Genomic DNA, 27488 nt, shown 5'->3' with positions numbered 1-27488 from the left:
AAGATGAACCCCAAGAGGTTCACAGCAAGACACATTATAACTGAAGTGGCAAAAAAAAAAAAAAAAAAAAAAAAAAAAATTAACCTAAAAAGCAGCAAGAGAAAAGCAACTAATTACATGCAAGGAAATTTCCATAAGACTGTCAGCTGACTTTGTAGCAGAAACTTTACAGGCCAGAAAGAAGAATATGTTCAAAGTGAAGAAAGGAAAAAACTTATAACCAAGAATATTCTACCTGACAAGGTTATCATTCTACCATACAATCCAGGGGGCTTCCCAGGTGGCTCAGCAGTAAAGAAATGCCTGCCAATGCAGGAGATGTGCATTCGATCCTTGGGTCAGGATATCCCCTGGAAAAGGAAATGGCAAACCCCTCCAGTATTCTTGCCTGGAGAATCCCATGGACAGAGCAGCTTAGTGGCCAAGTGAACATGGGGTCACAAAGAGTCAGACATGACTTAGCAACTAAACAACAACAACAAATACAATCCAGCAACCTAATTCTGGGTATTTTTCTGAAGAAAACAAAAATGCTAATTTGAAAAAATATATGAGCTCCTATGTTCAGTGCAGCATTATTTAGAATAGCCAAGACGTGGATACAACTGAAACGTCCATCAACAGAGGAATGCACAAAGATAATGTGGTATACATTTATATATATATATACACAATGGAATGCTTCTCAGCCACATAAGGAAGGAAATCTTGCCATTTGTGACAATGTGGATTGACCCAGAAGGTATTATGGTAAGTGAAGTCAGAGAAAGACATAAGGTTTCAGTTATTGTGGAATATAAAAAACAAAGGAACAAACACAGCAAAGCAGAAACAGGCTCATAGATACAGAAAGCAAACTGCTGGTGGTCACCAAAGGGGAGGAGTTTGGAGGGCTGGGCAAGAGAGGTGAAGCGGATTAAGAGGTAGAGGCCTCTAGTTATAAAATAAATAAGCCACAGGGGTGTAATATACAGCATAAGGACTATGTCAATAGCACTGTAATAACTTTTACAGATGGACAGATTGGTACTAAGACTTACCATGATAATCATTTCATGACGTATGAAAATAAATCATTATGTAGTACACCTGAAAATGCAAAGTGAATTCGCTCAGTCGTGTCCGAATCTTCATGACCCCACGGACTGTAGCCTACCAGGCTCCTCCATCCATGGAATTTTACAGGCAAGAGTACTGGAGTGGGTTGCCATTTCCTTCTCCAGGGGATCAAACCCAGGTCTCCTGCACTACGGGCAGACACTTTGCCGTCGGAGTCACCAGGGAAGCCCACACCTGAAAATAACATAATGTAGTAGTCAACAATATTTCTATTTTTTAAAAACCTATACTTTTAGTTTGTTGTAGTATATGCCCTTCAGTTTCAATTTAGTTGCTCAGTATGTCCGACTCTTTATGACCCCATGAATTGCAGCACGCCAGGCCTTCCTGTCCATCACCAACTCCCGGGGTTTACTCAAACTCAAGTTCATCGAGTCGGTGATGCCATCCAACCATCTCATCCTCTGTCGTCCCCTTCTCCTCCTGCCCCCAATCTCTCCCAGCATCAGGGTCTTTTCCAATGAGTAAACTCTTAGCATGAGGTGGCCAAAATATTGGAGTTTCAGCTTCAGCATCAGTCCTTCCAATGAATACCTAGGACTGATCTCTTTTAGGATGGACTGGTTGAATCTCCTTGCAGTGCAAGGGACTCTCAAGAGTCTTGTCCAACACCACAGTTCAAAAGCATCAATTTTTCGGCACTCAGCTTTCTTCACAGTTCAACTCTCACATCCATACATGACCACTGGAAAAACCATAGTCTTGACTAGATGGACCTTTGTTGGCAAAGTAACATGCTGTCTAGCGTTTGGTCATAACTTCCTTCCAAGAAGTACGCGTCTTCTAATTTCATGGCTGCAATCACCATCTGCAGTGATTTTGGAGCCCCCAAAAGTAAAGTGACACTGCTTCGACTGTTTCCCCATCTATTTCCCATGAAGTGATGGGACCAGATGCCATGATCTTAGTTTTCTGAATGTTGAGCTTTAAGCCAACTTTTTCACTCTTCTCTTTCACTTTCATCAAGAGGCTTTTTAGTTCCTCTTCATTTTTTGCCATAAGAGTGGTGTCATCTGCATATCTGAGGTTATTGATGTTTCTCCTGGCAATCTTGATTCCATCCAGCTTGTGCTTCTTCCAGCCCAGTGTTTCTCATGATGTACTCTGCATATAAGTTAAATAAGCAGGGTGACAATACACAGCTTTGACATACTCCTTTTCCTATTTGGAATCAGTCTGTTGGTCCATGTCCAGTTCTAATTGTTGCTTCCTGACCTGCATATAGGTTTCTCAAGAGGTGGGTCAGGTGGTTTGGTATTCCCATCTCTTTCAGAATTTTCCAGAGTTCATTGTGGTTCATACAGTCAAAGGCTTTGGCATAGTCATGCCCTTAAATATTATTAAAATATTAGAACTTACTGCTAGGTTTGTTAACAGAGTTTCAGGAGGGTTTTTTTTTTTTTTTTTTCATAATGAAAAATCAAATTTTGAAAAGTTAGTTTGCTCCCAGATCTTTAATTTATTTCTGGAGCCAGTAGACATGCTTCATCTGTTGTGCTTTGTCTTTTTGCTTCTTTTTGGTTTCTTCACCTGGTGGAGACAGGAAAAATCTATATTGTTCATCTCTGTGATGAAACAGAGGTCATATAGAAGGTATGGCTTTGGATCAGTGAGGGACCAGAAGGAATTCTGTTTTCACTTTGGCTAGGCTTATTTACTTTTGGAGAGATGGATTGATTTTAAGTCAAGACTTCGACCAGTGTTTTTTGGTTTTGTTTTGTTTTCTGTGTTGTATATAAACCTTGCAAAACAGAAACCACATTATTTTTTTCTCCAACTTTTCATTTTGAAACTTAAAGAGAAATAGAATGAATAGAGGGGAATTCCCTAGTGGTCAAGTGATTAGGACTAGGGGTTTTCTCTGCTGCAGTCCCAGATTGAATCCCTGGTGGAGGAAATAAGAATTCATAAGCTTCATGTTGTGGCCAAAAGAAAAAAAAAGTAGCACACCCAGCATAACCTTCATGAAATTCACCAGTTGTCAGCATACGGCCTTTATTTCCTCATGAATAGATTCAGGATAAATGTTTTGGGCAAGAAGTCTGCAAAGGTGATGTATGGACGTAGGTGTCATATCAGGAGCCATATGAGGTGGTTGTCCCACTTATTGGTGTCACTAACTGTGATTGATTCATTGATAAGTGGTGGTCGCCAGAGCTCTCCATTGTAATAGTATAGTTTTCCTTTTGTAATTAATCATAATTCATAATAGGTGAAGTAATAGTTTGAGTCCCCATGTATGTTCTGTTCCTCAAGAACCTTTCACCCAGAGGTTTTAACATCCATGAAAAATCTTTGTCTCAATCATTTATAACATGGTTACTGGGGACAGGAAAGGACTGAAAAATTGTGATGTCTTACTATTCCTTCGGCATTTATTGGTTGACAAATTTTGTAAAGCCAGGTTTCCCACCCCACCCCCACCCCAATTTCTCTTCCTCTTTAAGGAATCCTTATGGACTCATGGATTCTTACTTAATGTTTTATAATCCATTTATCTAATTCCTTTTCTTACTACCCTAAATCAAATTATTTTAATGAATACATAGACTTTCCATTTGAACAGAAAATTACATTGGTGTTAAAGTGCTCTATTTAATTTTTAGCATTACTAATGAATGCTATTTCACAAAATATTGAATATACTTGAGACACATTAGTGATCATAATCATAGTTCTCATAGAAGTTATGACCAAAGATCCCTGTTAACCATAGGGAAACACTGGTGCCCCTAATCCCACCTGCATCTCACCCGATCCCGATCACACAACAAGGTCACAAGATTGGAACAAGAAGCGGAGCCAGAGACTTTCTCCCCTCGGCACTGTGTCACTACAGGAACTTCCCTGATGGTCCAGTGGTTAAGAATCTGCCTTGCAATGCAGGGGATGCAGGTTCGATCCCTGGCCGGGGAACTAAGGTCCCACATGCTGCTGGTTAACTGAGCTCATGCGTCACAACTACAGAGTCGGAGCGCCACAACCAGAAATCCCACAGGAGCCTGTGAAGATTCCGAGAGCCACAACTAAGTGAAACCTGATGCAGCCAAAGAAACAAAAAAAAATTTTTTAAGTAGGCATCATATTAGAAAGCAGAGACATTACTTTGCCGACAAAGATCTGTTTAGTCAAAGCTATGGTTTTTCCAGTGGTCATGTATGGATGTTAGAGACGGACCATAAAGAAAGCTGAGCACCAGAATATTGATGCTTTTGAACTGTGGTGTTGGAGAAGACTCTTGAGAGTCCCTTGGACTGCAAGGAGATCAAACCAGTCCATCCTAAAGGAAATCAGTCCTGAATATTCATTGGAAGGACTGATGCTGAAGCTGAAGCTCCAATACTTTGGCCACCTCATGCGAAGAACTGATTCCTTGGAAAAGACCCTGATGCTGGGCAAGATTGAAGGCGGGAGAAGGGGATGACAGAGGATGAGATGGTTGGATGGCATCACCAATTCACTGGACATGAATCTGAGCAAGCTCTGGGAATTGGTGATGGACAGGTAAGCCTGGCATGCTGCAGTCCATGGGGTCGCAAAGAGTTGGACACGACTGAGCGATTGAACTGAACTGAGGCATTATATTATGAAAATTTAATAGAAGACACAGGAAACTAACAAGACCCAAGAAGCTTTGCATCATTCTTCTTTTTACATTTTTTATTATGAAAAATTTCAAACACCTGAAAGTAGATGGAAGAATACGGCATAATCTCATGTTTCTCTCATCTAACTTCCAGAATTTATCCTTGGCCAATTTTATTTCATCTGTATTTTTTACCCACTTTCCCCTCAAGATTATTTTGGAAGAAATTCCAGATATAATTTATAGGTGTAAATATTTCAGTTTATAAAGCTAACACAACTACAATACTCATTATCATACCTCCGTTAACAATAATTCCTTACAGTTAAATATCAGTCAGTATTCAGATTTCCGAAGGTCCAAAAAGTTGTCATAATTTATTTTAAGCTGTTTTGTTTGAATCAGATCCAAGTAACTTACACACATGTGATTGGCTCTCATGTCAACTGTTAAATGATTTATGGTTCTACCTCCTGTTTCTTTCTCTTTTTCTTGCTGTTTCTTGAAGAAATCAAGTTGTTTGTTCTCTAGTTTCCCACAGTCTAGTTTTTACTGTTTGCATCTTTGTGGTGTAGATTAACACATTCTTCTCAACCCTGTACTTCCTGTAAATTGCTAGTTGAGTCTGTGAACTTGATCAGATTCAGGTTCCTTATTTTGGGGATGATCCCCGTATGAGTGGTATGTTCTTCCATAAAAAGACATTAATGCCTGGACTTCCCTAGTGATCCATGAAGCCTCCACCCTCCCATAGCAAGCAGCCTGGGTTTGAACCCTGGTCAGGGAACTAAATCTTGCATGCTGCAACTAAGAGCCCACATGCCACAGCTAAGACCTGGCACAGCCAAAAACCGACCTTCATACCTAACAGGCTCTCATTCTGTGATGTTGGTGGCCATTGATACAATGCATAGATCCCTTCTTTGTGAGGATCTGCAAAATGGTAATTCTAAATCTGTCATTCCTTCATTTTTTTCCCATCAGAATACTTCCTTTGAAGGAAACTTACTGTGACCTTCCGTTTGGTTACCCAAGGAGAGAGTTGATACAGGAAAGACAGGGAAAATGTGCTTTCTTCTCAATTTTATTTTTGTCCATTTTCAAAATAACAAGTTCTTGTTTCTGTAATACACTGTCCAGTGACCAACTCATTTTTGTTGTTGTTGCCAGTATCATAATGAAAGTGCATATTGTTTAATCAGTGTTTGGTTTGCTTTGGTTTGCTGGCTTGATCACAGAGCACATTACCATTTTAGGGACTAAGCCTGGATTTCGAAGCCTCTCTCTTCCCTCAATAAAACGATAACTGAACACCTCCAGGGTTTGGCTTCAGAAAGGTAGGTAAGGTCAGCACCCAGATCCCCTTTCTCTCGATTTCCCCATGCACTGTGTAGGACCTGTCTGTCTTATTCTGTGTGTCAGGCACCCACTGTCACTTCCTGAGAGACTGATCTCTCTGTGTTGTGTTGTCTGGGGGAGGTGGTGCCTCTTGTCTCTCTAGAATGCTAGGAGGGTCCACCTTTCTGCTCCTGGTGCCTCCTGGCGGCAGGCATGTGATCCCGGTCAGCTGATCAAACCTCAGTCCTGGACTTGGACTGCAGAGCAGGCCAGGAGGAGGACTGTGAGGCCACTCGTCACTGGTGGAGGCCGTGCCCTTCACCCTTCATGCTACATGATGGTAGCTGTGTTGCTGTCACTTTATCTCTGGAGCCCCCCGGTTCTTGGTTGTTTTCTGAGCCTCGTTTAGGCTTTTTATTGGAGCTGTGAGCTCCTGCTATCATTTCAGTAGATCCCTGTGTGCTTAAATAAGCAGTGCAAGTTGGCAAGTTGTTGCCTGCAGTTGGGATCTCTGGATGATTCAGTAATTGGCGTTAGACAGTTGGTCTTATAGGAAACACGTCTCCAGAGAACTGTGGGATTGGGGATGAGTTATCTGACTGAGTGGGATTAGGCACAGAGTCCAAGTAGGAAATGCAGTTGTCTCTGGCAGGCAGTTGTGAAATAGCTACCCCATCCAGTCATGTGAATTCACGTTGCACAATTTATAGCAAGGTTCTGGGGACCAGAATATGAACTAGTCAGGATGGTGGGGTGGCTGCTCCTGCCTGCAGCGGAAAGTTTAAAGCAAGTAAACAACACATTCAAGTCTCCAAACCAACCTGCTGAACCTAAAGAACGTCAATTTCTTATAGGTAGTGTGCGTGTGTGTGTGTATGTGTGTGTGTGTGTGTGTGTGTGCGAGTGCTCGCTCATTCAGTCATGTCTGACTCATCCAACTCTTTGCGACCCCCCCCCCCCCCACCCAGCCATGGACTGTAGCCCACCAGGCTCCTCTGTCCATGGGATTCTCCAGGCAAGAATGCTGGAGTGGGTTGCCATTTCCTTCTCTAGGGAATCTTCCCGACCCAGGGATTGAACCTGGGTCTCCTGCATTGCAGGCTGATTCTTTACTGTCTGAGCCACCATTAACATTATTGAACATTACTGAGGTATAATTTACTTTGCAGGGTTATTAAGAGGATAAAATAAGTTGATATAGAAAGCACTTTGTAAACTGTAAAGTACTGTTTCTTTTTTTTTTTTTTTTTGGTTTGGGAAGAGCACTGAACAGGAAGTAAAATAGAAATCAATCAATCAATCTGAGAATAGCCCAGAAGACATTAGCTAAACCTAAAAGGAATAGTCTTGGAAATAAGAATTTCTAGTATTTTAAAATATGAGTGTTATCTGCTGGTCAAGCATTCATCCATTATCCTACAGGGAAAAACTGTAACCAGTGCTGTAAACAAGACTATTTGCTTTGAAGAGCTTACGAAGGAGTTAATCATCTAGGTGTACTTCAGGACATTTGTGTTATTATAGATGGAAGCTTAGAAAATGGGAGATATTGAAGGACCCATGAAAGTACCATAAACCAATTTAAAATGCATATGGGTTAGCGCATTTTTCAATTTCTTTGCAAGGATGGCTTCATGACTATGGCACATCATTGGTTAATCTCATACTGCATTAAATATATAGCTTAAAATGATTTTTTACAAGTGAAAACAAAATTCTGTGGTCACTGAATTCAACTTTTATTGAGGATATAATGAGGAATCAAACTGTCCCTGTCCTTAAGGGACTCATCTGCAAGTAGGGGAACAAATTTTACAAGACAAGGGAAGAGGCTGGGAGAGCAGTGCCCGCAGAGAGTGGGGGAGCCCTGCAAGGACCAGGGGGATGGGGTGGGGGGGGGGCGAGTAGAAATGTTTGGAAGCCACATGGAGAAAGCGGAAGCTTTGCCTTGGCTGAGACTTGAAAGTTTCAGTGCAGGGAGGTAGGGAGGAAGGCCCAGTGGAACATTGCGTGCAGACAGGAGGCAGGAAAGGATGTGTTGTTTCAGGAACCACGGAGGTCCCGGGATACGAGTGTAAGGCAGTAGGAAATGGATTACTTTTCTCAGAAATAAGGAATGAATATTGGCTCTATAAGCACTAAATAATTTACATCATGATTGGCTGTCTACTCGGTGTTTACATTTCTTTAGGAACTACTAGTATTCTTTTTTTTCCAGTGTCATGGAAATATTTTAATTGATGAAACATATTAGGAAAAATGTAAACATATTCATTAAAGTGCTTTTCTCTTAAGGATTTTGCAGCTACTGAAAGCTTTGACTACCACTAACAGCTTAACACCACTAACACCACTAACACCTTGATGAAACAAAGCATTACCCGAGTAGAGGAGAATTATAAAGGTTTGAAACATCTCTAGTTTTCTGATCAGTGACTGACTCATCATAATTTTCAACAGCTATGCCTTTAGAATCTTTGAGAAAGGTCAGAAATCCATTGTGCAGATGAAGAAACTGAAGCAAACAGGATTCTTCTTGGTCTCAATGTGAGAGACCAGAGTACATCAGGGAGATTATTGCTTTTGATTGTACCAAGTTTCTCAGACCGGTAAGTTTCCATTTGTTTTGTAAATCCCAAAGTGGAAGGTGTTTTGAGATTTCTTCTTCTGTCTACTGGATATACGTCACTAGATCTTCATAAAGTGCTCAGAGTGCTTCGTACTCTAAGAAGCTAGAGCAGGGACTCGTTTCTCTGAGAGTTTAGAAGAAAGGACGGGCAGCATTGATTATTCATGAAGTCCTGATCATGGAGCTAGTTTAGATCCTTCAGAAGTCAGAGCGTATGATATGATATGTGCATTCAGATTTTTTTTTTAATCACAATTAATCATCTGTCCGAAGTGTCTTCGCTGGATTCTTCTTGTATAAGAAGGACATAGCTTTCTGCATTCCTGCTGACGTACCTGACAACACTGCCAAGCAAATGAGACATTTAAAAACCTGTGATTAAGGCACTACATAAATAATCTGTGTTCTATCTTTTCTCTTGTTACATGATTTTTTAAATAAATTATGCAAAGAAGGAGGGTACTGGTTATGGATTTCTGAAAATATTAATAAAAAAAACTACATGAGTTCTACCTCTTCCAGATTCCTAAGATGTCCATCTCCCACTGTCTACTCTACGTAGTCCCCATAAAATATTATAAGCTATTAGTGAAGTTCATGTTTCATGCCTATAACTGAAACTTAGACAGAAGACATCTGGATATAATTAAAATAGCAGGTAATTTTAATTTTAAAAATATTGAACAGATTTAAAAAGTCAAACTCAGAAGATCATCTGCATTTACATTAGAAGCATTATTAAAAGGATAACAACCTTTTATCTCTCTGCACTAGTTCTTCCAATCATAAAAGCAATATGTGTCCACAACAGAATATTTCTAAATATAATGAAGAATAAAATTTAAATGAGCCATTATTCTGCTTCCCATATAATACAGTTCTTATAAAATTAATTTTTCACCATATAGATGCACCATCATTTATTTAACCAATTCCTATCATCAGCCATTCTGGTCATTAAAATATATTGCCATAATGAACTTTTTATATATAAATTTTTGACATTGCTAATCATTTCCTTAGGGTAAGATTCTAAATGGAATCACTGGTTCAAATGCTATGAACTTTTTTGGGGAAACTTTTGATACATGTTCACGAATTGCTTTCCAAAAATGATAATGCCAGATAACACTACTCCCAGCAAAGAACAAGGTTGCTGGTCTCATTAAGTGCTCACTGGCTCAGCATGGAGTTTCAGTATTGCCAATTCAACAGGTGAATAGCCTCCTTCTAAAAAGGTACCTGGTAATAGCTTTTCATCACAGTTACAGAGGACTGGTAAATACTACTCTCGTCCAGCCTCTACAGATCTAAGTATTAGTGTTCCACTGAGAGAGACGTGCCGAGGTCCTGCTCGGAATAAGGTGCCTGCCCATCCTTGAAGGAGTTAAGAGCCTGTGCGGACAGGCTCTGTTTTCCCTCCCTCACGGCCACAGCCCACGGTGCTCGGGGGGCAAAGATCCCAGGCCCTGTGCCCCACCTTACAGCCCCCTTTCCTGTTCTCAGCCGCGTGAGACGGGCAGGCCCAGCAGAGGCCGGTTGAAGGGTTCTTGGCTCAAGGCTTGGGGCCCACAGAACATGTCAAGTATACTTGCTCGTGCGTTTTCACAACCACTTACCTAGATGGCTTACACTTTTTGTTCATTGAAAGGCAGGGAAGGAAACACATTATTTTTCACAAGTCTGTGCTTCTGGTCCTTTTATTCTATGTACTGTTCATAAATAGAATTCTGTACTTTGCATTTATTTGGATATTTACATTTAAAAAGGAAATCATTAAATAAGCCACCTCTTGGGAAAGGAAAGAATTTTTAATATCCAGTGCATTCTATCTGCTTTTATCATTTACCCAAGAATCTGTATTAAAGTATATCTTATCAGAGCAATCTTTGACCTTCAGGGGGTAATATACTATAGGAAATCATAGTTTGAATATATATATGTATATGTGAATATATATATTCTTAGAATATATATGTGAATATATATAGTATATGTATGTATATTGAATATACATATTGATATATATTCTTAGACAATAATTTCCTCAGTTGTTCATTTATAGATAAGGGGTAGCTTCTCAGAGTCTCTGTCTAATCCAGTCTTTCTTCCTCCTAGTCCTGGAAGGCCATGCCATTATCTCTTTCTTCCTAAGTCTCCAAAATTGACAATGTCATCGTGTCTAAAAGTTCTTGAGAAAAATACATTCTGAGGCAAAACTTCAACAGATCTATGTTATTGTATTGGTGAAGTCAGGGAATTCACTCAATCCATCTAGCCTTTGATAAAAGGATAAAAAAAGAATAATTACATACCATAGACTGATGGCTGGAATTAGTAATAAAACAGCGGAGAGCAGAAAGACGAAGCCTTTGTACCAAGCAACAGTGGCTGAATAAATTCCGTTGAAAGTAGAAACTGCAGTGATTCCGCCAAGTGTCTCTAAGAAAGCAAGACAAGCAAACATGGTGCCTGTTTGGGGTCGGGGTGTGGAGGGAAAGAGAGAAAAGGCTGGGTTACAAAACAACAAACAGAACAACACGGAAAATGCAAGCATGGGGGCGCTGCCTGGTGAAGGAGGCAGTCACCCATTTTGTGAGTGAAGAAATTGAGGTCAAGAGTTCTCTTTGGGGAGAAGGAAATGGCAACCCACTCCAGTATTCTTGCCTGGAAAAGTCCATGGACAGAGGAGTCTGGCGGGCTGAAGTCCATGGGATTACATGACTGAGCATGTATGCACGAGGGTGGAGGGAAATGGGTTGGTAGCAATAAAGTGGTAGAACTAAAAAAAAAAAAAAAAAAGAGTTCTCCTTGGACCTGACGAGACAGGAGCTGGAATCAGTAACTTCCAGGATCCACGGGGCAAAGCTAAAAAGCACTGGCCGCTTAGGCGTGTGGAATCAGCTGTGTGTCTGCCCCGACCACGGCCTTAGACGCAGAACCACCTGCCCCTGAGGTTCCAGGCTCCCCCTGCCACTCTTGGTCCCTGGGCTGATCTGTGACACAGCTGTGGGGCAGGATGGCTCCCTCTGGGCAACATCCAGGTCAGGTCAGATCTGGCAAGAGTGACAGGCAAGGCAGAGAGATATAATCTTATCTTATGTGCCTATGTGCCAAGTCGCTTCAGTCATGTCTGACTCTTTGTGACCCTATGGACCGTGGCTCTCCAGGCTCCTCTGTCCATGGGATTCTCCAGGCAAGAATACTGGAGTGGGTTGCCATGCCCTCCTCCAGGGGATCTTCCCAACCCAGGGATCTTAACGTCTCCTGTATTGGCAAGCGGGTTCTTTACCACTAGCGCCACCTGGGAAGCCCTTGGGAATCTTATCATACATTCTGCAATTTGAATTTGATCCCTTCCTCTAGAGTAACAAAAAAATCAGTTACTTCAGTTTCCTGTTTGACTGGTCCAGTAACTACCTCACTGCCTTATGCTCTAGTAAAGGTTATGCCACAGGCTGATATTAAGTGATTCTCTAAAACATACTTTTCTGTCTTAACCTGCTTACAACTGTCCCCTCGGAGGGGACTCTGCTGTCCTTCCTTCTTGCTACACCCTGGGCATGGGAAAGGGCAGGCGTCAGAGCATTGCTCAAGAAGCCTGAAAATGACTTTGGGGTCAGCTCAAGCTCACAGTCAGAGAAATGGTCCTTAGTCCACAAGTTTTGAGTCCTGTCTGGAATCCAAGAGCATGTTGACTGAAGAGTTAAACTGAAGAGTTAACCCCCCAAAAGACAGTTGAGTATCGTGACGCACTTTTCTTCCTCTTGGTCAAATTTCGCATCACTAAGAACGCCATGGCTGTTCTCAGCCCCCGGCTTCAGTGGTATAAGCTCCTACAGTTTCTGCAGATCCTTCTTTCTTCTTTAAGCTGCTGTGTTTGTTCCCTACTTTGCCGAGTTTCCTTTTCCATGATAAACTGTAATGCACTTTCTTTATAGACAGTGCTAATTATGTGAATGATTGTGCTTAATTGGACTGATAAGGAAGGAAAAAGCAAGCTTGAGGATCACCTTTAACAGCTGGATTATAGTTTATGTGTCTAGCCTCTTGCTTTCCCCACGTTCTTGCTCTTTTAGACTGTGTATTGATTTTTGTCTCTTTAAATCTTCACTCTATTGTACACATTCTGGTTGGTGTGTGTGTGTGAAGTCGCTTCAGTAGTGTCCTACTCTTTGCAGCCCTATGGATTGTAGCCCGTCAGGCTTCTCTCCATGGGATTTTCCAGGCAAGAGTACTAGTGGGTTGCCATTTCTTTCCTTTTCCAACATATTCTCATATATTGCTTCAGATTCTTCATTGAACAACAGGACATATGTTCATAAAACAAACCTCTCGCTGCAGAACGCTAGGTTATTAGAGATGTGTCTTCTTTTGACCACAGTGAAAGTTCTGCCCATGTCAAGTACACACTTGCTTTGTTCACTGCTGTGTCCCCAGGGTCTAGCCGTGGTGGCAGATGGTAGACATTTAATACATACTTGTCAAGTGATTGAATAAAAGCTTCATTCAAGGGCACTGTTATCCATCATCATGTACCAAGCATATGGACTTGGTGCCTCCATGATAATACAGGATTACACAGAATATTATGATATTAATGATAATACAGGAAGTCAGTTTAATTGGAAACAAGGTCTCCTAGTTATCTAACTACGGCATTGTTTCATTTTACTTCTGATTCCGTGCTAAAGCCAGGGACGGTGCCATGGTGCTAATCCTATTTACACGGTGGCTTGAGTCTTTTCTTGTCGGAAACTCGGTCAGGCTGTGCAAACAACAACCCTCTCATGAAATAGCTCTAACTTCTTGCTGCATCTCCCTGAATAGTACAACTTGTTTAATAGTTACCAAAGAAAAATTGATTAAATAAAAGCGTAATGGAGTTTTTTTTCTAAACTTTAAAAAAATCCAATAGATGTGAAAACTCAAGTCTGTCTGTTTTTACTGGGTCCCATGTATTGAAGTGGCTCATCTGGTTAAGAATCTGCCTGCAACGTGGGAGACCTGGGTTCAATCCCTGGATTGGGAAGATCCCCTGGAGAAGGGTAAGGCTACCCATTCCAGTATTCTGGCCTGGAGAGTTCCATGGACTGTATAGTCCATGGGGTCACAAAAAGTTGGACACGACTGAGTGCCTTTCACTTTCACTTTCATGTATTAATAGAATTTTAAGGAGTACATAGATGACAAACTAAGAAGGAGTCCAGGGTGCTCTAGCGATGAATTTCATAGCCATATGGAGCACAGAGATTTCAAAATAATTAGCAAAAGTCAGTTTCCTCCTCTTTTTTACATAAGATATTATAATAGAGATAGGGAGAAGCACCTGAAAAACTCTGTAACACTTCCCTTCTCAGATTATTTTAAGGTGCCTAATGTTTTCATAAAAACATCCATCTTTAGAAGTAATGAAGGATGGAGGTACTTTTATACATTTCAGTACCACCAGAAGGATTTCCTCATTTATAGTTAAGAACAAAATGACTCTACTATCCTGGAGCAATGGAATCACAATGGAATTGACAAAGTTGTTTCAACTCAGAATAAAACATGCCAAAATGCAAACTACACATTTTGAAATGTCACTGTATTTAATAATATGAAACCACTTCTTAAAAGAGTTGATAAATAAACCAAGCTAAACTAAAGCAAAGTAAATAATACATTCTGACAAATCTATTGTAGTTCTAAGTCAAAGCAGGATGATATTTCTTTTTGTTTCCTGAACAGCTTTATTGAGATATAATTCACATAATATAAAACTCACCCTTTTAAATTGTACAGTTCAGTGGTTCTTCCTATGTTCACAGAAACTGGGCGACCATCACTACCGTCTAATTTTAGGACATTTTCATTTCCCCAAAAGACTGTGCCCATTAGCGATCACTCCCTTTTCTCTAGTCCCTGGTAAAGCACTGGTCAAATTTCTGTCTCCATGAATTTGCCTATTCTGGAAATTTTGTGTAAAATGGAATCATATTTATATAATAAACAATATGTGACCTTTTGTGAGCAGCTTCTTTCATTTAGCATAATCATTTCAAGGTTCATTCCTGTTGTAGTGTGTATCATGACTTCATTTCTTTTTATTGTGAAATCATATTCTGTGGGACAGACACACCTTATTCTGCTTACGTATTCACCAGTTCATGGGCATTTGCATCGTTTGTGCTTCTTGGCTATTATAAATAATCCTGCTATGAACATTTGTGTGCAAGATTTTGTGTGGACATGTGTATACATTCCCAGTGTATACCTGGGAATGGAATTGCTGAGTCATATGGTAACTCTATTTAACTTTATCAGGAGCTATCAAATTGTTTTGTTAAATGGCCACATCATTTTAGATGATTTTCTCACCAGCAGTGCATGAGGGTTCCAGCTTCTCCACATCCTCATCAACACTTCTTATGGTCTGTCTTTTTCATTTCACCCATCCCAATGGGTCTCAGTGTGGTTCCGATTTGCATTTCCCGGATGGCTAATGATGTTGATCATTTTTTATGTGTTTGTTAGTCATTTGTACATCTTCTCTGTAGATGTTAGTTCAAATCCTTTGCCCATTTCTTAATTGGATCGTCTTTTTATTGCTGAGTTTTAGTATATTTTGGACACAAGCTCCTTATCAGACATATGATTTGCAAGTATCAATATATTTTTCCATTCAGTGAGCTGTCCTTTCATCTTCCCCCTCTTTTTCTTCCCTCCCTCTCTCTTTCCTTTTTATTTTTTAAAGTATGGAAGTATGATAAAACATTTACAGGAGACTTGGACCATACAGAACAAAATTACATATTCTTTTCACTTTCTCGATGGTGTCCTTTGAAGCATGAAAGTTTTTAATCTGGATAAAGTCTAATTTATCTGTTTTGTTGTTGTTGTACTTTTGGTGTTGTATCTAAAAAACTGTTACATAATTCAAGGAAGCAGCTAGGGTTTTACATACTGTAATTCTTATATTCCTAAGTGATTTTCCAATTACTCTGCATCACACAATCAACAAACATCTGTGTGAATATACAGCTACATCTTAAGCGTGGAAAAGAATTGAGAAATATATTTTTAAATTTGTTGAATTATTCAATCTTCTGCAGTGGGGCAGGGCATGTCTAGAGCAAGCCCTCCACAGCACAAGGCCCTAGGCGGGGACTCCCTTGCCTGAATATCAGCTCTTCCTAACACAGACCTTATCACCCGATTCAAAAGGAGTCCTGTGCAGAAAAAGGGTTGAGAATATTCTGAAGAATCAAACACTGATTGTACACAGCTACGAGGTGGTACAGATTATAAAGTCATTCTGTCCCTTAAGCAAGTTAGACTCACCTTGCTCAGTGGAACGCACCACTTTGGATATCATGGACCGTAGAACAGAGAGCGGCATGACAGTGAAGAGGAACGGCAGCCTGACTGTGAGAAGAAGAGATGACAATTAACTGGCTCGATCTGAAACTCAGCGTCAGTTTTAAGGCTGAAACACTTTCCCTCTAAATAGTTCATTTTCTCTAAGCATCCTGATTCATTGCTTCTAATGACTGAATTAATTAATGGAAGAATTCTGTTTAATAAAGGAAGATAGATGATGGACAGGTCAGTTTAAGATGAGTTCACTTTCTGCAGATGTAGAAAACTTAGGGTTCCTGGGGGTAAGGGAAGAGAGGAAGGATGAACTGGGCGATTGGGACTGACACACACACAGTACTAGATATAAAATAGATTAACTAATAAGGACCTACTGTAGGGCACTGGGAACTCTACTCAGCACTCTGTAATGGCCTATATGGGAAAAGAATCTAAAAAAGACTGGGTATGTGTATGTATTTGTGTCACAGATTCACTTTGCTGCACCCCTGAAACTAACACTGTAAATCAATTATACCCCAATACAATTTCTACAAAATTATATAAAAAATTAATTTACTCTCAAATCCTTACTCTAGTGCAGAGAACAAGAGTTTATGGAAGTCATTGGTCCAGGTCTGTATAATCTGCTGCTGGAAATTGATATGTTTCCCTGGTTATTACAGTAACTTCATGTTTAGCAGGTTGTGACTGTTAATAAGTTTTTTGTTTGTTTTCTGTTTCTGCTCTTTCAGACCTGGCAGTTTTAGTGCTAGCATTCTTTCACTGTATGATCTATTCATTGGCAAACTGGTTCCTTATCTTTTCAGTTGTTCATCTTTGTGGCTGAAAAATTTCAGGAACACAAATTGCCTCTGTTCTTAAATTCTGACCCTTAAGAGTCAGTGGCATTTTTCATTGTAAGATAAAACAGTAAGATATTACATTTGCAGATCACTGTAAAGTTCTCACATATATTAACTGACTTTGGCCTTGGCAATTCCAAGGGAGATGGGGAGAGGGACCTGTCCTTTGCTGAACTCTTGGCATTGTGCTAAGTGATTTACAGTCATCTCTTCTAATATTTGTGACAATCCTCTGAATCAAGCGCCACGATGCCCAATTTAGAGATAAAAAAAAAAATAAGGGCTCAGAGCAGTTCAGTAACTAGCCTAAGATCACCTGGCTCTGCAGATGGAAATTAAACTGAATTCTGCTTCGTCATCCTGCCTCCTTGCAGAGTAGCAAGAGGTTAATACTGCCTTTGTCGAAAAAGACTAAATGGACCTTTTCTGAGGTCTCACTTTACAGAGCCTTTAACCTTTGCAAGTGCAGTATTTTTCACTCAAGCCTTACAAAAACCACTGATGGGGTGCAGGTAGTTAAGGAAACAGTCCAGCTTGCCAGAAAGTGATTCATCAAAAGCCAATTCATGAAATGACCAATTTGCTGAAATTTCAATTTGCAAAGCCTCCTTGAATACATCCAGACGAGATCGGGCACGTTCAGGGTAATATGGTCATAGGCTTGAATATAGTCAATGAATATTTTTCTTATAAATCTTTTGAGCATCCTTTACATAATAGTCTTATTTTTTTTAATCTAAAGTAGCCTTCTTAGTAGAAGAAATAGTTAAGTTGGTGAATGTTATATTGAAGAACTGATTCACAAGAAGTTTCCTCAAGACAATTATTGGGCAAATATGCAAATTTAGAAAATTGTGGTTATTAAAAAAGTTTTTTTTTTTAAGTCAGTTGTTTTCCAGCTTCTGGAAAATTTGCTTTTAACAAATTACCTTTGATTAAACTAGAATATATTAAAGAGATAATTTTATATTAAAGTTTCTCAACCATCAGACTACATTCATTTTATATAAATATCAAATATGAAATTCTAGGATACACTTGTAACTTACCTAAAAACATCATCAATGTTGTTCTGGCAAAAGCAGTCATAGCCATGCCCACCATGGTGGTAAAAGTTCCTATGAAGGCCATGTGAATGTCTTCCATACAATAAGAAAAAAGCCATATTCCTAGGAAACTGGTGAAAAAAGTGACACTACCCAAAGCTGATCCATAACCTATTAAAACTTCATCCCAGCAGAGCGGCGAATCCAATTCATAAAGGACAAAAATGGGGGAAACACCAATGGTCACGAAAAAGTAAGTGATCATCGTGAAAAGCAACAAACCGCACAAAGACCGTTGAGCACCAGAAGCATTTTTAAAAAGCATGTACGTTCGGTGAAATAGGTTTTTAAAGTCTTCAGTCCACGATACAGAAATATTCTGAGATGAAGACTCTTTCATTGAATCCTCAAGAAAAAATAAAATATAAATCAAGTTCACAGAAAGAGCCACGGTAACAATTAAAAAGGACCACACAAAACCTAACCCTCTAATAAAATAGCCAGAAGACAATCCTGTTACTCCACTAACGACTCCAAACAGGAAGTCAATTATGGCGATTCGAATCGTTCTTTGTTTCTTTTCTTTACATTGATCAACTATGTAGGCAAAAGAGGCTCCCAGAAGTGTGGTGTAATTGCCAAAAAGTGCACCAATGAAGGTAGATGCAATCAGAAGTTGGATTGGAAGGGCAAAATAGGAGAGCAGACAGAGCCAAGCACTGTTTGCAAGAGCGCCGACAGAAGACAAAATCAGAGGGAATTTCCTTCCTCCATGGTCACTGTGTGATAGAAACACGAACGTAGACACGAGACCGGGAATTAACCCACTTATGTCCATTTGCAGGTTAAAAAGAGACACTTTTCTCTGGACCTCCTGAAAAGAAAAAGAAGACAAAGTGTTTACAGAGGTTTTTACAATGTGCCTGAAAATATTTTGGTATAGACTTTTCTTGAAAAATCAAGCAAGAGCTGGTAAGTCAGGGATGGGGAATTTATAGTGCATGAGTTTTTTGTTTTTGTTTTTTAAAAATATTTATTTGTTTGGTTGCCCTGGGTCTTAGTTGTGGCAAGCTGAATCTTTGATCTTTGTTGCACCATGTGATCTCTTAGTTGCAGGTCCCCCAGCATTGGGCAAGAAGTCTCAGCCACTGGACCACCAGGGAAGCACTCAACTTAAATCTTTATCCAGTTCACAATGCAAAGATCAAGAGCTGATTTAATCATCAATGCTCAGTCATAATGTTCAAGCACCACAGTGGAGACATTGACCCATAAAAATAAAATGTGTGTATTGGTGTATGTCTGACTCACATCAAGGATCCACAGAGCCCAAGGCCTCATGGACTGGCTGTGTAATGACTTCTCTTTCTTCTGTGGACTTCCCTGATAGCTCAGCTGGTAAAGAATCTGCCTGCAATGCAGGAGACCCCAGTTCAATTCCTTGGTTGGGAAGATCCACTGGAGAAGGGATGGGCTACCCACTCCAGTATTCTCGGGCTTCCCTTGTGGCTCAGCTGGCAAAGAATCCGCCTGCAATACAGGACGCCTGGGTGCAATCCCTGGGTTGGGAAGATCCCTTGGAGAAGAGAAAGGCTACCCACTCCAATATTTTAGCCTGGAGAATTCCATGGACTGTACATGGGTCACGAAGAGTCGGACACAACTGAGCAAATTTCATATTCTCTCACTTTCTTTTGTGGACAGTTTGCACTAAGAGATGGCGTTCCAAAGGAAAAAGGATACCTTTTCCCATGATACATCTTTCTGTCTACTCTAAGGGAATGAATATCACATGTACGTGTCATATTTGACAGACTTTTATTTAGGTAGAGCTCAGTTGTCCTTTTTACATGTGTCTCCACATGTATTCCTTTATTTACTAAAAATTAAGATAAAACCCAAAGAAGAGTTCTGTATTGACTAAAGATGGTAGTGTGCCATAAACTAAGGAGTGAGATAAACTCCGCTTTCCTGAAGCCTGACACAACTATGAGCACACAGATTGGCGGACACAACCATCATTGCACTAGTTATTTAATGTAAAGAACTTGGGGTGATTTAAAAGCATTGTCTTCTTGCCTCTTCTCTGTATTTCCCAAACTTTATATTAAGGCTGGGTGCCATTTTTATAATGGTGATGACTAAACTCAGTTTAAAGGCTTTCCGCATGGCACTAGTGGTAAAGAACCCACTTGTCATTACGTCTCATTGGCAAGGCATAGTCAGAAACAGGTTCAGTCCCTGGGTCAGGAAGATCCCCTGGAGGAAGGCATGGCAACCCACTCCAGTATTCTTGTGTGGAGAAGCCCATGGACAGAGGAGCCTGGTGGGCTGCAGTCCATGGGGTTGCAAAGAGTTGGACACAACTGAAGTGTTTTAGCACACATGCAAACTCATTTTAAAAAATTTATTCATGTCATATTTAGAAGGCATCCTAAAAACCTGATGAACCACAAAAATATCAAATACTGAATTAATTTTTAAATAGTGAGCCTATTTTTATTCTTATATATTTATACAATTCAAGCCATTCTTTATTGCCAAAACTTGAGTCATCTTTGCTTCTAACATTTCCCTTTGTCCATGTCCCCCAGCGTAGTCTATTCTGCCCGCCCCTCCTCCCTGCATGTCTTTCTCATGCCTTTATCTTCTTGATGGTCCCATAGTTGCCATGTGAACAACTCCCATTGGTTTTCCTCTCCACTACTCTGGCATCTCACTGGTCTCTTTACTCAGTTCACATGTAGCACCAGTCTTATCACTTTGCAGATCACAGACCCGGACGCTGGGCACATCTCCCAGAGCACACTGTCGGCGTGTCTCTCACCTCTCAAAGCTGCAGTGTCTCCCCAGCCTGCCTGAGAAAGTCCACGCTCCTTAGCCTGGTACCTAAGGTCCCCGAGATGTGGCCTGGCCTCACTCCTTTGCATCATGCCCTATCACTCCCAGTACAGTCTATGTTCCAGGCACTGTCCACAGTCAGTCCTGCTTGGAGTTCCCCGAAATTCCCAAACCCATGTCATCACTCCTCTTTCTGAAGTTTCTCACACGACAGTTATCATCCCCTAGCTGTACTTTCTGTGTAATGTTCAAGAGCTTGAGCTCTGGAGTCAGAGGAACCTGGATTCCATGCAGTTAGTTCTGTAGACAGCGGTTTGGGGTGATCTTTATGGCTGATTTGAGTTGTAGTATACAACATTTTAAAAAGCAAAAAATAAAAAAACTTTTTAATTAAACAGAAGGACAGAAGACAGTCCTGTTAATCCACTGACAATCCCAAACAGGAAGTCAGTTATGGCAATTCAAATCGTTCTTTGTTACTTTTCTTAATACTGATCAACTATGTAGGCAAAAGGGACTCCCGGAAGTGTGGTGTAATTGCTAAAAAATGCACCAATGAAGGTAGACGCACATCAGCTCACGTCACTCCTCTCATCATGAGCAGCTCATGTCACAGTCCCTCAACGACTTTCCTTCCACTGGAGTAAATGCAAACTCCTTTCAGTTGGTGGTGGGGGGTGGGGGGCGGCCCCCCAGCACAGATTCTGCAAACCTCCAGGCTACTTGCTGTTCTCTCCACTCGACCGATCAGCACACAGCTTACTTCCTTAATTCAGAACCACCTCCTCAGAGAGGCCTTCCCTGACCATCACTCCAACTAAAGCAATCCCACTGACCCCCACCCAAGGCTCCAGCCCCTCATCCCGCAGTTTTTCTCCCTAGAGACTCACTGCTCCTTGACAGGAGATGATATGTTACTCTGTGCGTGCATTACATGACCTCCCTACTGCAACTTAAGCTCCAGGGCAGATGTGGAACCTTGTTCTTTCACCACAGTATCACCAGCTCCAAGAACAGTGCTTCCAGGTGCTCAATAGACAGATGGATGACATGAATGAACCAGCAAGTGAAACAGGCGTCTGTAACTTGCTGTGTGAACCTGACCAAATTACTTAACTCCAGAGTTTCTTCATCTGAAGAGAGGGAATGTCAGCAGTCCCGATCTCGCAGGCTGCCAGGAAACTTAAAAATTAATATAAGGTGCTCCACAAAGGGCCCTCGTAGAGTCAGTGCTAAATCACTCTTGCCTGTTTTATGTCTATATTAGAATAAATTTATTGAGCACATCTTGGTACCTCCTACAGACATTGGAGCCATCAAATAAGTATTTATTGAATAAACACACAAATGAAACAGTTATCTTTTAATCAACTCCTCAACAAGATGTTCCAGTTTGGGGTTCTCCTCCCTTTTCCACGCCTCCTCCCATGTCCTGTTCTCTTCTCCTTTCTATCCACTATCATTCCAGCCCAGTCTTTTACACAGACTGCTCTCATCTGCAACCCATGTTTTGAAATGCAGATTTTAACAAAGCAAACACAAAGCATCTGTCAACCATAAATATTGAGACAGAAGAAATCTTTGTGTGTCTTAAACTCTGGAGAATTATAATTATATGTCATATAAGGGTAGATGATAGAAGTCAGAGTGAAAAAAATGCTATTTGCTATACAAGATGGAACAGAATAACAATGTACTGAGACAGGAGACTAAGGAAAGTCCTGTCAGTTTTAAGGAAGTCGTCACAATTTCATAGGCTAAAATGCATATATTTATTTCAATTGAGTAGAAAATATTTCTTATCTGCTGGTAACAAGAGACTGTGTTAATAAAAGGTTTATAAACAAATTCCTGAACAAGAATGACTTCAGGATCTGCTGGGTAACCTGAAGTTGTCCCCTCCCAGTTTAGAGGTTTGTCTCTTATTTTTAGGGGTACAAGAGCAGTCCACAAACCTCTCAACTTGCATGTGGCCAGAACACACCCAGGGAGCTGGGCATTGAGACAGTCACTCAGGAAATGGGCAACAAATGTTCTTGGATTTAAAGAGGGGAGAATATTCTCTGAAAAGCCGAACAGGGCCAGGGCGGGGGCCAGAAGGAAGTGCTCTGCGGTCCTAAGGAGCAGGTGGTGAGGAGGTTGCCACACCCCGTCCCAGCTGTGGGCGGGCTGGTATCCAGTTCCTCAATTTGAGAAAAAGCACCTGAAGCTCCTGTGCGCTGCCTGTAAACCAAGGCATCCAGGGCAGTGGGCTCTCCTGACTATTAATTCAATGAAACCACAGTCAGTCAGTGAAAAAGTTTGGCAAAAATCTTCAAAATGAGACCCCGGGCAGCGAGGGGCTTTCAGCAGCTGGCCCAGGTGGGAAGTGGGGCCAGTACTAATGACCACACAGTCACAGAGGTCACTGCGGCAGCCAGACCGAGGCCCCTCTCCCCTCAGCTGGAGGGCGAGGGCAGCAGACTTTTCAGACACTCTCTTCCTCCATCCCCCACTCTGCTCCCAGGGCTCCAGAATCAAATGCAGAGATTGATGAGCCTCTGGAAACTTCTCACTCCCTGGCAACGACATCCATGTAACAGGAAACATTCTTTTTTGTTTGTTTGTTGGCCTTGGCATGTGGAACTTCCCTGACCAGGGATCGAACCCGTGAGCCCCACAGTGAAAAACAGAATCTTAACCACTGGACTGCCAGGGAAGTCCAAAGAAACATTCTTGAAGGGAGACAAAAACCAAGAAACAGACCCTTGGCCCTTCTGTTTTTATGACCCTCCTTCTAGGCCAGAAATTTGATATCTACATGGCTGTTTGGAAATAATCTGTCCTTTTCTCCGAGGGTGCAGGTGACCCAGAGTCCCTTGATGGTTTTTCCTCTTTTGATTGGGGAGGCAGCGCCACTCTTTTGCCTCTCTTTCCAAGCAGACGAGTTCAAAGCTCCTAAGTGTGGTTGTTTTTCAGGCATTGTTGCTGGAGGGGCGGGGAATTTCCCAATCTGACTGCTCTCTCCTTTGCATTTGGACGTTGGCAGACTCTGTTAAGAACTGCCTAAGGGAGAAGGACACTGGCAGTGTCCCTCCCGGGGGTGGAGGGTGGACGGGGAGGACAGGCTCTGCGCTATCTGGCGGCACATTTTCATTGCCCTCAGAGCACAGGTGGGTGCTCTCCACACCCCCACCCCCATACATATGCTCCTCAGCGTTTGGCGGGTCAAAGCTGATTTGATAACACCAAATGGTGGATGGCACATGCCACCCATACCCCATGAAGGACACTGGCCCGGGACCCACAGTCTTCAGGGATGGGCTACGTTCCGGGGTCACTGAAAACTGGGTCAGGTGGGCAGTGGAAAGAGGCGGGGGGAGGGGTCAAGGGAAAGGTAGGACCCATGTTTCACTCCACCTATGTCCACTGAGCACTCATTCCAGCCTGCCCTGCCCGACTTTCAGGCTTTCTGTGGGGAAGGAGGAAAGAGACAGCCACAGAGGAGAGGAGACTGCCCTGAAATCTTCTGAGAGAAAGGAGAAGAGCCAGCATCACAGGAGAAGAAAGGGCTTTTAAGGAGAAGAGGCAGATGAAAGGTGTCAGGGAGCTTCAAACAGAAAAAGAACTGAATAGAGGCTCTTGGTTTGGGACTTTGGGGTTTTAGGGTGACCCTTCAGAGATCAATGTATGATGAGAGCAGTATCCTCCTTCCTTTAAAATCCCACTGCACATTCCTCTTTTAATACACTTTAGGGCTATTTTCATGTCTTACCTCCTGGAATGCAAAAATCGGGCTGCTTTTGTTCATCGCACACTCAGAAGTATTGCTCTCAAGTGCAATGCTGTAGTTGCCTGTTTCCTCCCATATCCTCCTGTACACATATTGTGTCGTCAGTGGGCTGTTCAGAGTCAGAGCGAATACACTAAGGCACATGACAGGTTCTACAAAGGGAATCTTCATCTTGCTTGGATAGAGAGCTGGAGTTCTATTAAAGAGAAAAGGAGAGAATCAGTTGCACTCTTATCGGAGAGGCTAGGTTTTCAACGATGGGGAAGTTAGGGGCATTTTGTGGAGTAAACAAGCATACTAGGGAACAGAAAGCAGTAAGCACTTCCGAAGAAAATAACTTTTCCTGGTACCCAGTAAACCTGAGACTGTCATACTTCTCATTTTTAAGAGTTGGACCTTTCAGGACTGCTGCTGCTGCTGCTAAGTCGATTCAGTCGTGTCTGACCCTGTGTGACGCCATAGACGGCAGCCCACCAGGCTCCCCGTTCCTGGGATTCTCCAGGCAAGAACACTGGAGTGGGTTGCCATTTCCTTCTCCCATTAAGGACTCAAGATCATTAATTTGCACCTTTAAGAGCTCAAGGGACCTTTAAGGACCAGTAACTATGTTAGTCACTCAGTCGTGTCCGACTCTTTGGGACCCCATGGACTGTAGCCCTCCAGGTTCCTCTGTCCCTGGGATTTCCCAGGCAAGAGTACTGGAGTGGGTTGCTATTCCCTGCTCCAGGGGATCTTGACCTAGGGATCGAACCTGGGTCTCCTGTATCTACAGGAAGATTCTTTACCATCTGAGCCACCCGGAAAACCCAAGGACTCTAAGAAGATTCTTTAAAATAGTCCTAATAAGTTGTCTCCCACTTGGGCGATCCAGTGATAACACTATAACTCCCACGTTGTATACTGCCAGCTGGTTTTCAAAAAGGAAACAGTGAGGTTGCTTTTGGGACACGACAGTTACGCAATTGTTTATTATTGCTTTGGCTGCTGGTGAAAAGCGGGCAGGAAGGGGGCCTTCAACGAAGCAGCTCGCGGTCGTAATAAGGGGTTGTTTCTTTTGTTTAACTCACCCCACGGTCACGGTCTTCCTGCCAGGCTGCTGGGCGCGGGTCTGACCATCGTCGGGGCCCGGAGTCTTGGGGGGCTGTCTCCTTTCGGGGGGGTGGGGCCTGCCTGCAGCGCCTCCTGGGCAGAAGGTGCGCACGGAGGCTGGGCCTGCGCCGCCGCTCTGGGTGGGAAGGGGAATGAAAGTCCGTAGAATTCGACCAAAGGCACCTGTTCGGGAAACCTCAAGCCCTTATTTTAAAGCAAACCACGAAAGCGTCCTTCCGCGTCCAGAGCGACAAGCGCGACAGTCCACCGCTCAGCCCTCGCTCGGCTCCGGCGCGGCCCTGCCTGCGATCTCGGCCGGGCGGGTCCCGGGGCCCGCGCAGGGCAGTCGTTTCTGCGCCCCCGGCCGGCTGTCCCTGGGTCCCTAGCCCGGCCTGCGCGCGCGGTGACTCAGCGGCGCCGCCCGCCCCGGGGACGCACCTCTGGGGTGCTAGTCCCCTCCTCACCCTCGCCGCCGGGGCGGGCACTGTCCTGCTTTCCTGCGATTGGGCCCCCTGGCCAGCGCCCCCGCGGCGATTGGTCCGCTCCGACGCCACTCTCGAGCGCCCGCCCCCAGAGGCCCGCCCACCCCCGAGGATCCCTCTCCACCGCGCGCAGACAAGTTCAAGGACTGTGGATAGAGAGCATTTCTGGGACCGAATAGCGCTTATCACGGGAGCACACAGGAGATCTGTTGCAGAAGTGATATTCTGGGGTGCACCCTCCCCCAGCAGCCACGTGGGCTGGGCAAGTGCCCTGGGAAACGCGGAAGAGGGGCACCCGGCGTCCGTGGAGGGTGCAGGAGAGTTCTCCTAGCAGAGTTAGCTTAGTCGAGAGTGTGGTCGCTGACTCTTTTTGGTGGTAGGACCTTGAGCTAATTATTTCATCTCTGTGAGCTTCCATTTATCTGCCAAACAGACAGAACAGTCTCACAGGATCTTATTGCTGAAACCCTAGAGGTGGACACAGAGCATAACCCTGGAGCAAAGCGGGGATTGCACTTTCCCTCCAGCAAACCGCTAGGAACACCCCTGAAGATGAACGAGCTGGATTTACTACTTGTAAGGGGGAGGGATGCATACGCAGGGGACCAGGGGGGATCAAAAGCTGTATTTTCCAGGACAGAGGTCTCCAGGAAAGAAGTGCTCTGGAATGGAGGGAGAACCAGGGTAAACCGTTTGGGCGACCCGGATCAACCTATATTTAAAACCAGACTCACAAAATAGTTTGACACATAGACCATAGAAACCTTCTAGTCTAGGCTCCTGACTTTACCCCTAAGAAAACTGAAGCTAGAGTAACTATTTGTCAACGACAAATTGGCACTTGCCGTCTACCTCTACAAGGATTGAATCACCCGTTACTGCAGCTTCTGACCTTCAGCACCTCCTGAAGGAGTTCAAGGTGGAGAGAAATGACAGGTCTTCAGATAGTTAGATATTTTCAGGAGAAGACTTTATGAGCCCAATTCTTATATCTCCTCATGTCTAGAAAAGGACTAAAATCCGTGATGACTGTGCTTCATGACTAGCAGAAATGCTCTGGGGAAATATGTGCTCAATTGCCTGTGCATGCATGCATGCTCAGTCGTTTCAGTCGAGTCTGACTGTTTGTGACCCCACGGACTGTAGCCTGACAAGCTCCTCTGTCCGTGGGATTCTCCAGGCAAAAATACTGGAGTGGGTTGCCTTTCCCTTCTCCAGGGGAATCTTTCCCACCCAGGGATGGAACCTCAAATTACACATACACTGTCCTTCCTCCCTACCTCTTTGAAGCATTTTCTCAGAAATATCTGAGGTGCTGCCTCCTAGGCTGCAGTCCTCATTTTGCCCCCAATAAAACTTAACTCGAAACTCTCACATTG

At 42.7% G+C, this 27488-nt stretch overlaps 1 protein-coding gene across 1 annotated transcript; it reads right to left on the bottom strand.

Annotated features, from left to right (window-relative positions):
* Nucleotides 1–7096: 7096 nt before the first annotated feature.
* On the bottom strand, nt 7097–26069 carry SLC46A3 (solute carrier family 46 member 3). Its single transcript, XM_065902247.1, has 6 exons — nt 25606–26069; nt 24521–24734; nt 17929–18799; nt 15999–16082; nt 10988–11144; nt 7097–9016 (listed from the first exon to the last, which is right to left on the bottom strand). Exons 2-6 carry the CDS (start codon nt 24707–24709, stop codon nt 8932–8934), a joined length of 1386 nt encoding a protein of 461 aa, XP_065758319.1. The 5' UTR covers nt 24710–24734; nt 25606–26069; the 3' UTR covers nt 7097–8931.
* Nucleotides 26070–27488: the final 1419 nt, after the last annotated feature.

This window comes from Muntiacus reevesi, chromosome 11 (assembly GCF_963930625.1).
Source record: "Muntiacus reevesi chromosome 11, mMunRee1.1, whole genome shotgun sequence".
NCBI lineage: Eukaryota > Metazoa > Chordata > Mammalia > Artiodactyla > Cervidae > Muntiacus > Muntiacus reevesi.
The sequence above is the reverse complement of the archived record's forward strand: the minus strand, read 5'-3'. Positions and strand labels throughout refer to the sequence as shown.

Bases quoted from the DNA above. Each gene is read 5' to 3' on its own strand.
- SLC46A3 (XM_065902247.1), bottom strand. From the start codon at position 24,709: ATGAAGATTCCCTTTGTAGAACCTGTCATGTGCCTTAGTGTATTCGCT. The intron at 18,800-24,520 runs GTAAGACATGAA...TTTTCTTTTCAG, and splicing joins CGATTTTTGCATTCCAGGAG to GAGGTCCAGAGAAAAGTGTC. The intron at 9,017-10,987 runs GTATGTAATTAT...TTTGCTTGGCAG, and splicing joins ATTCCAGCCATCAGTCTATG to TGTTGTCAGGTACGTCAGCA.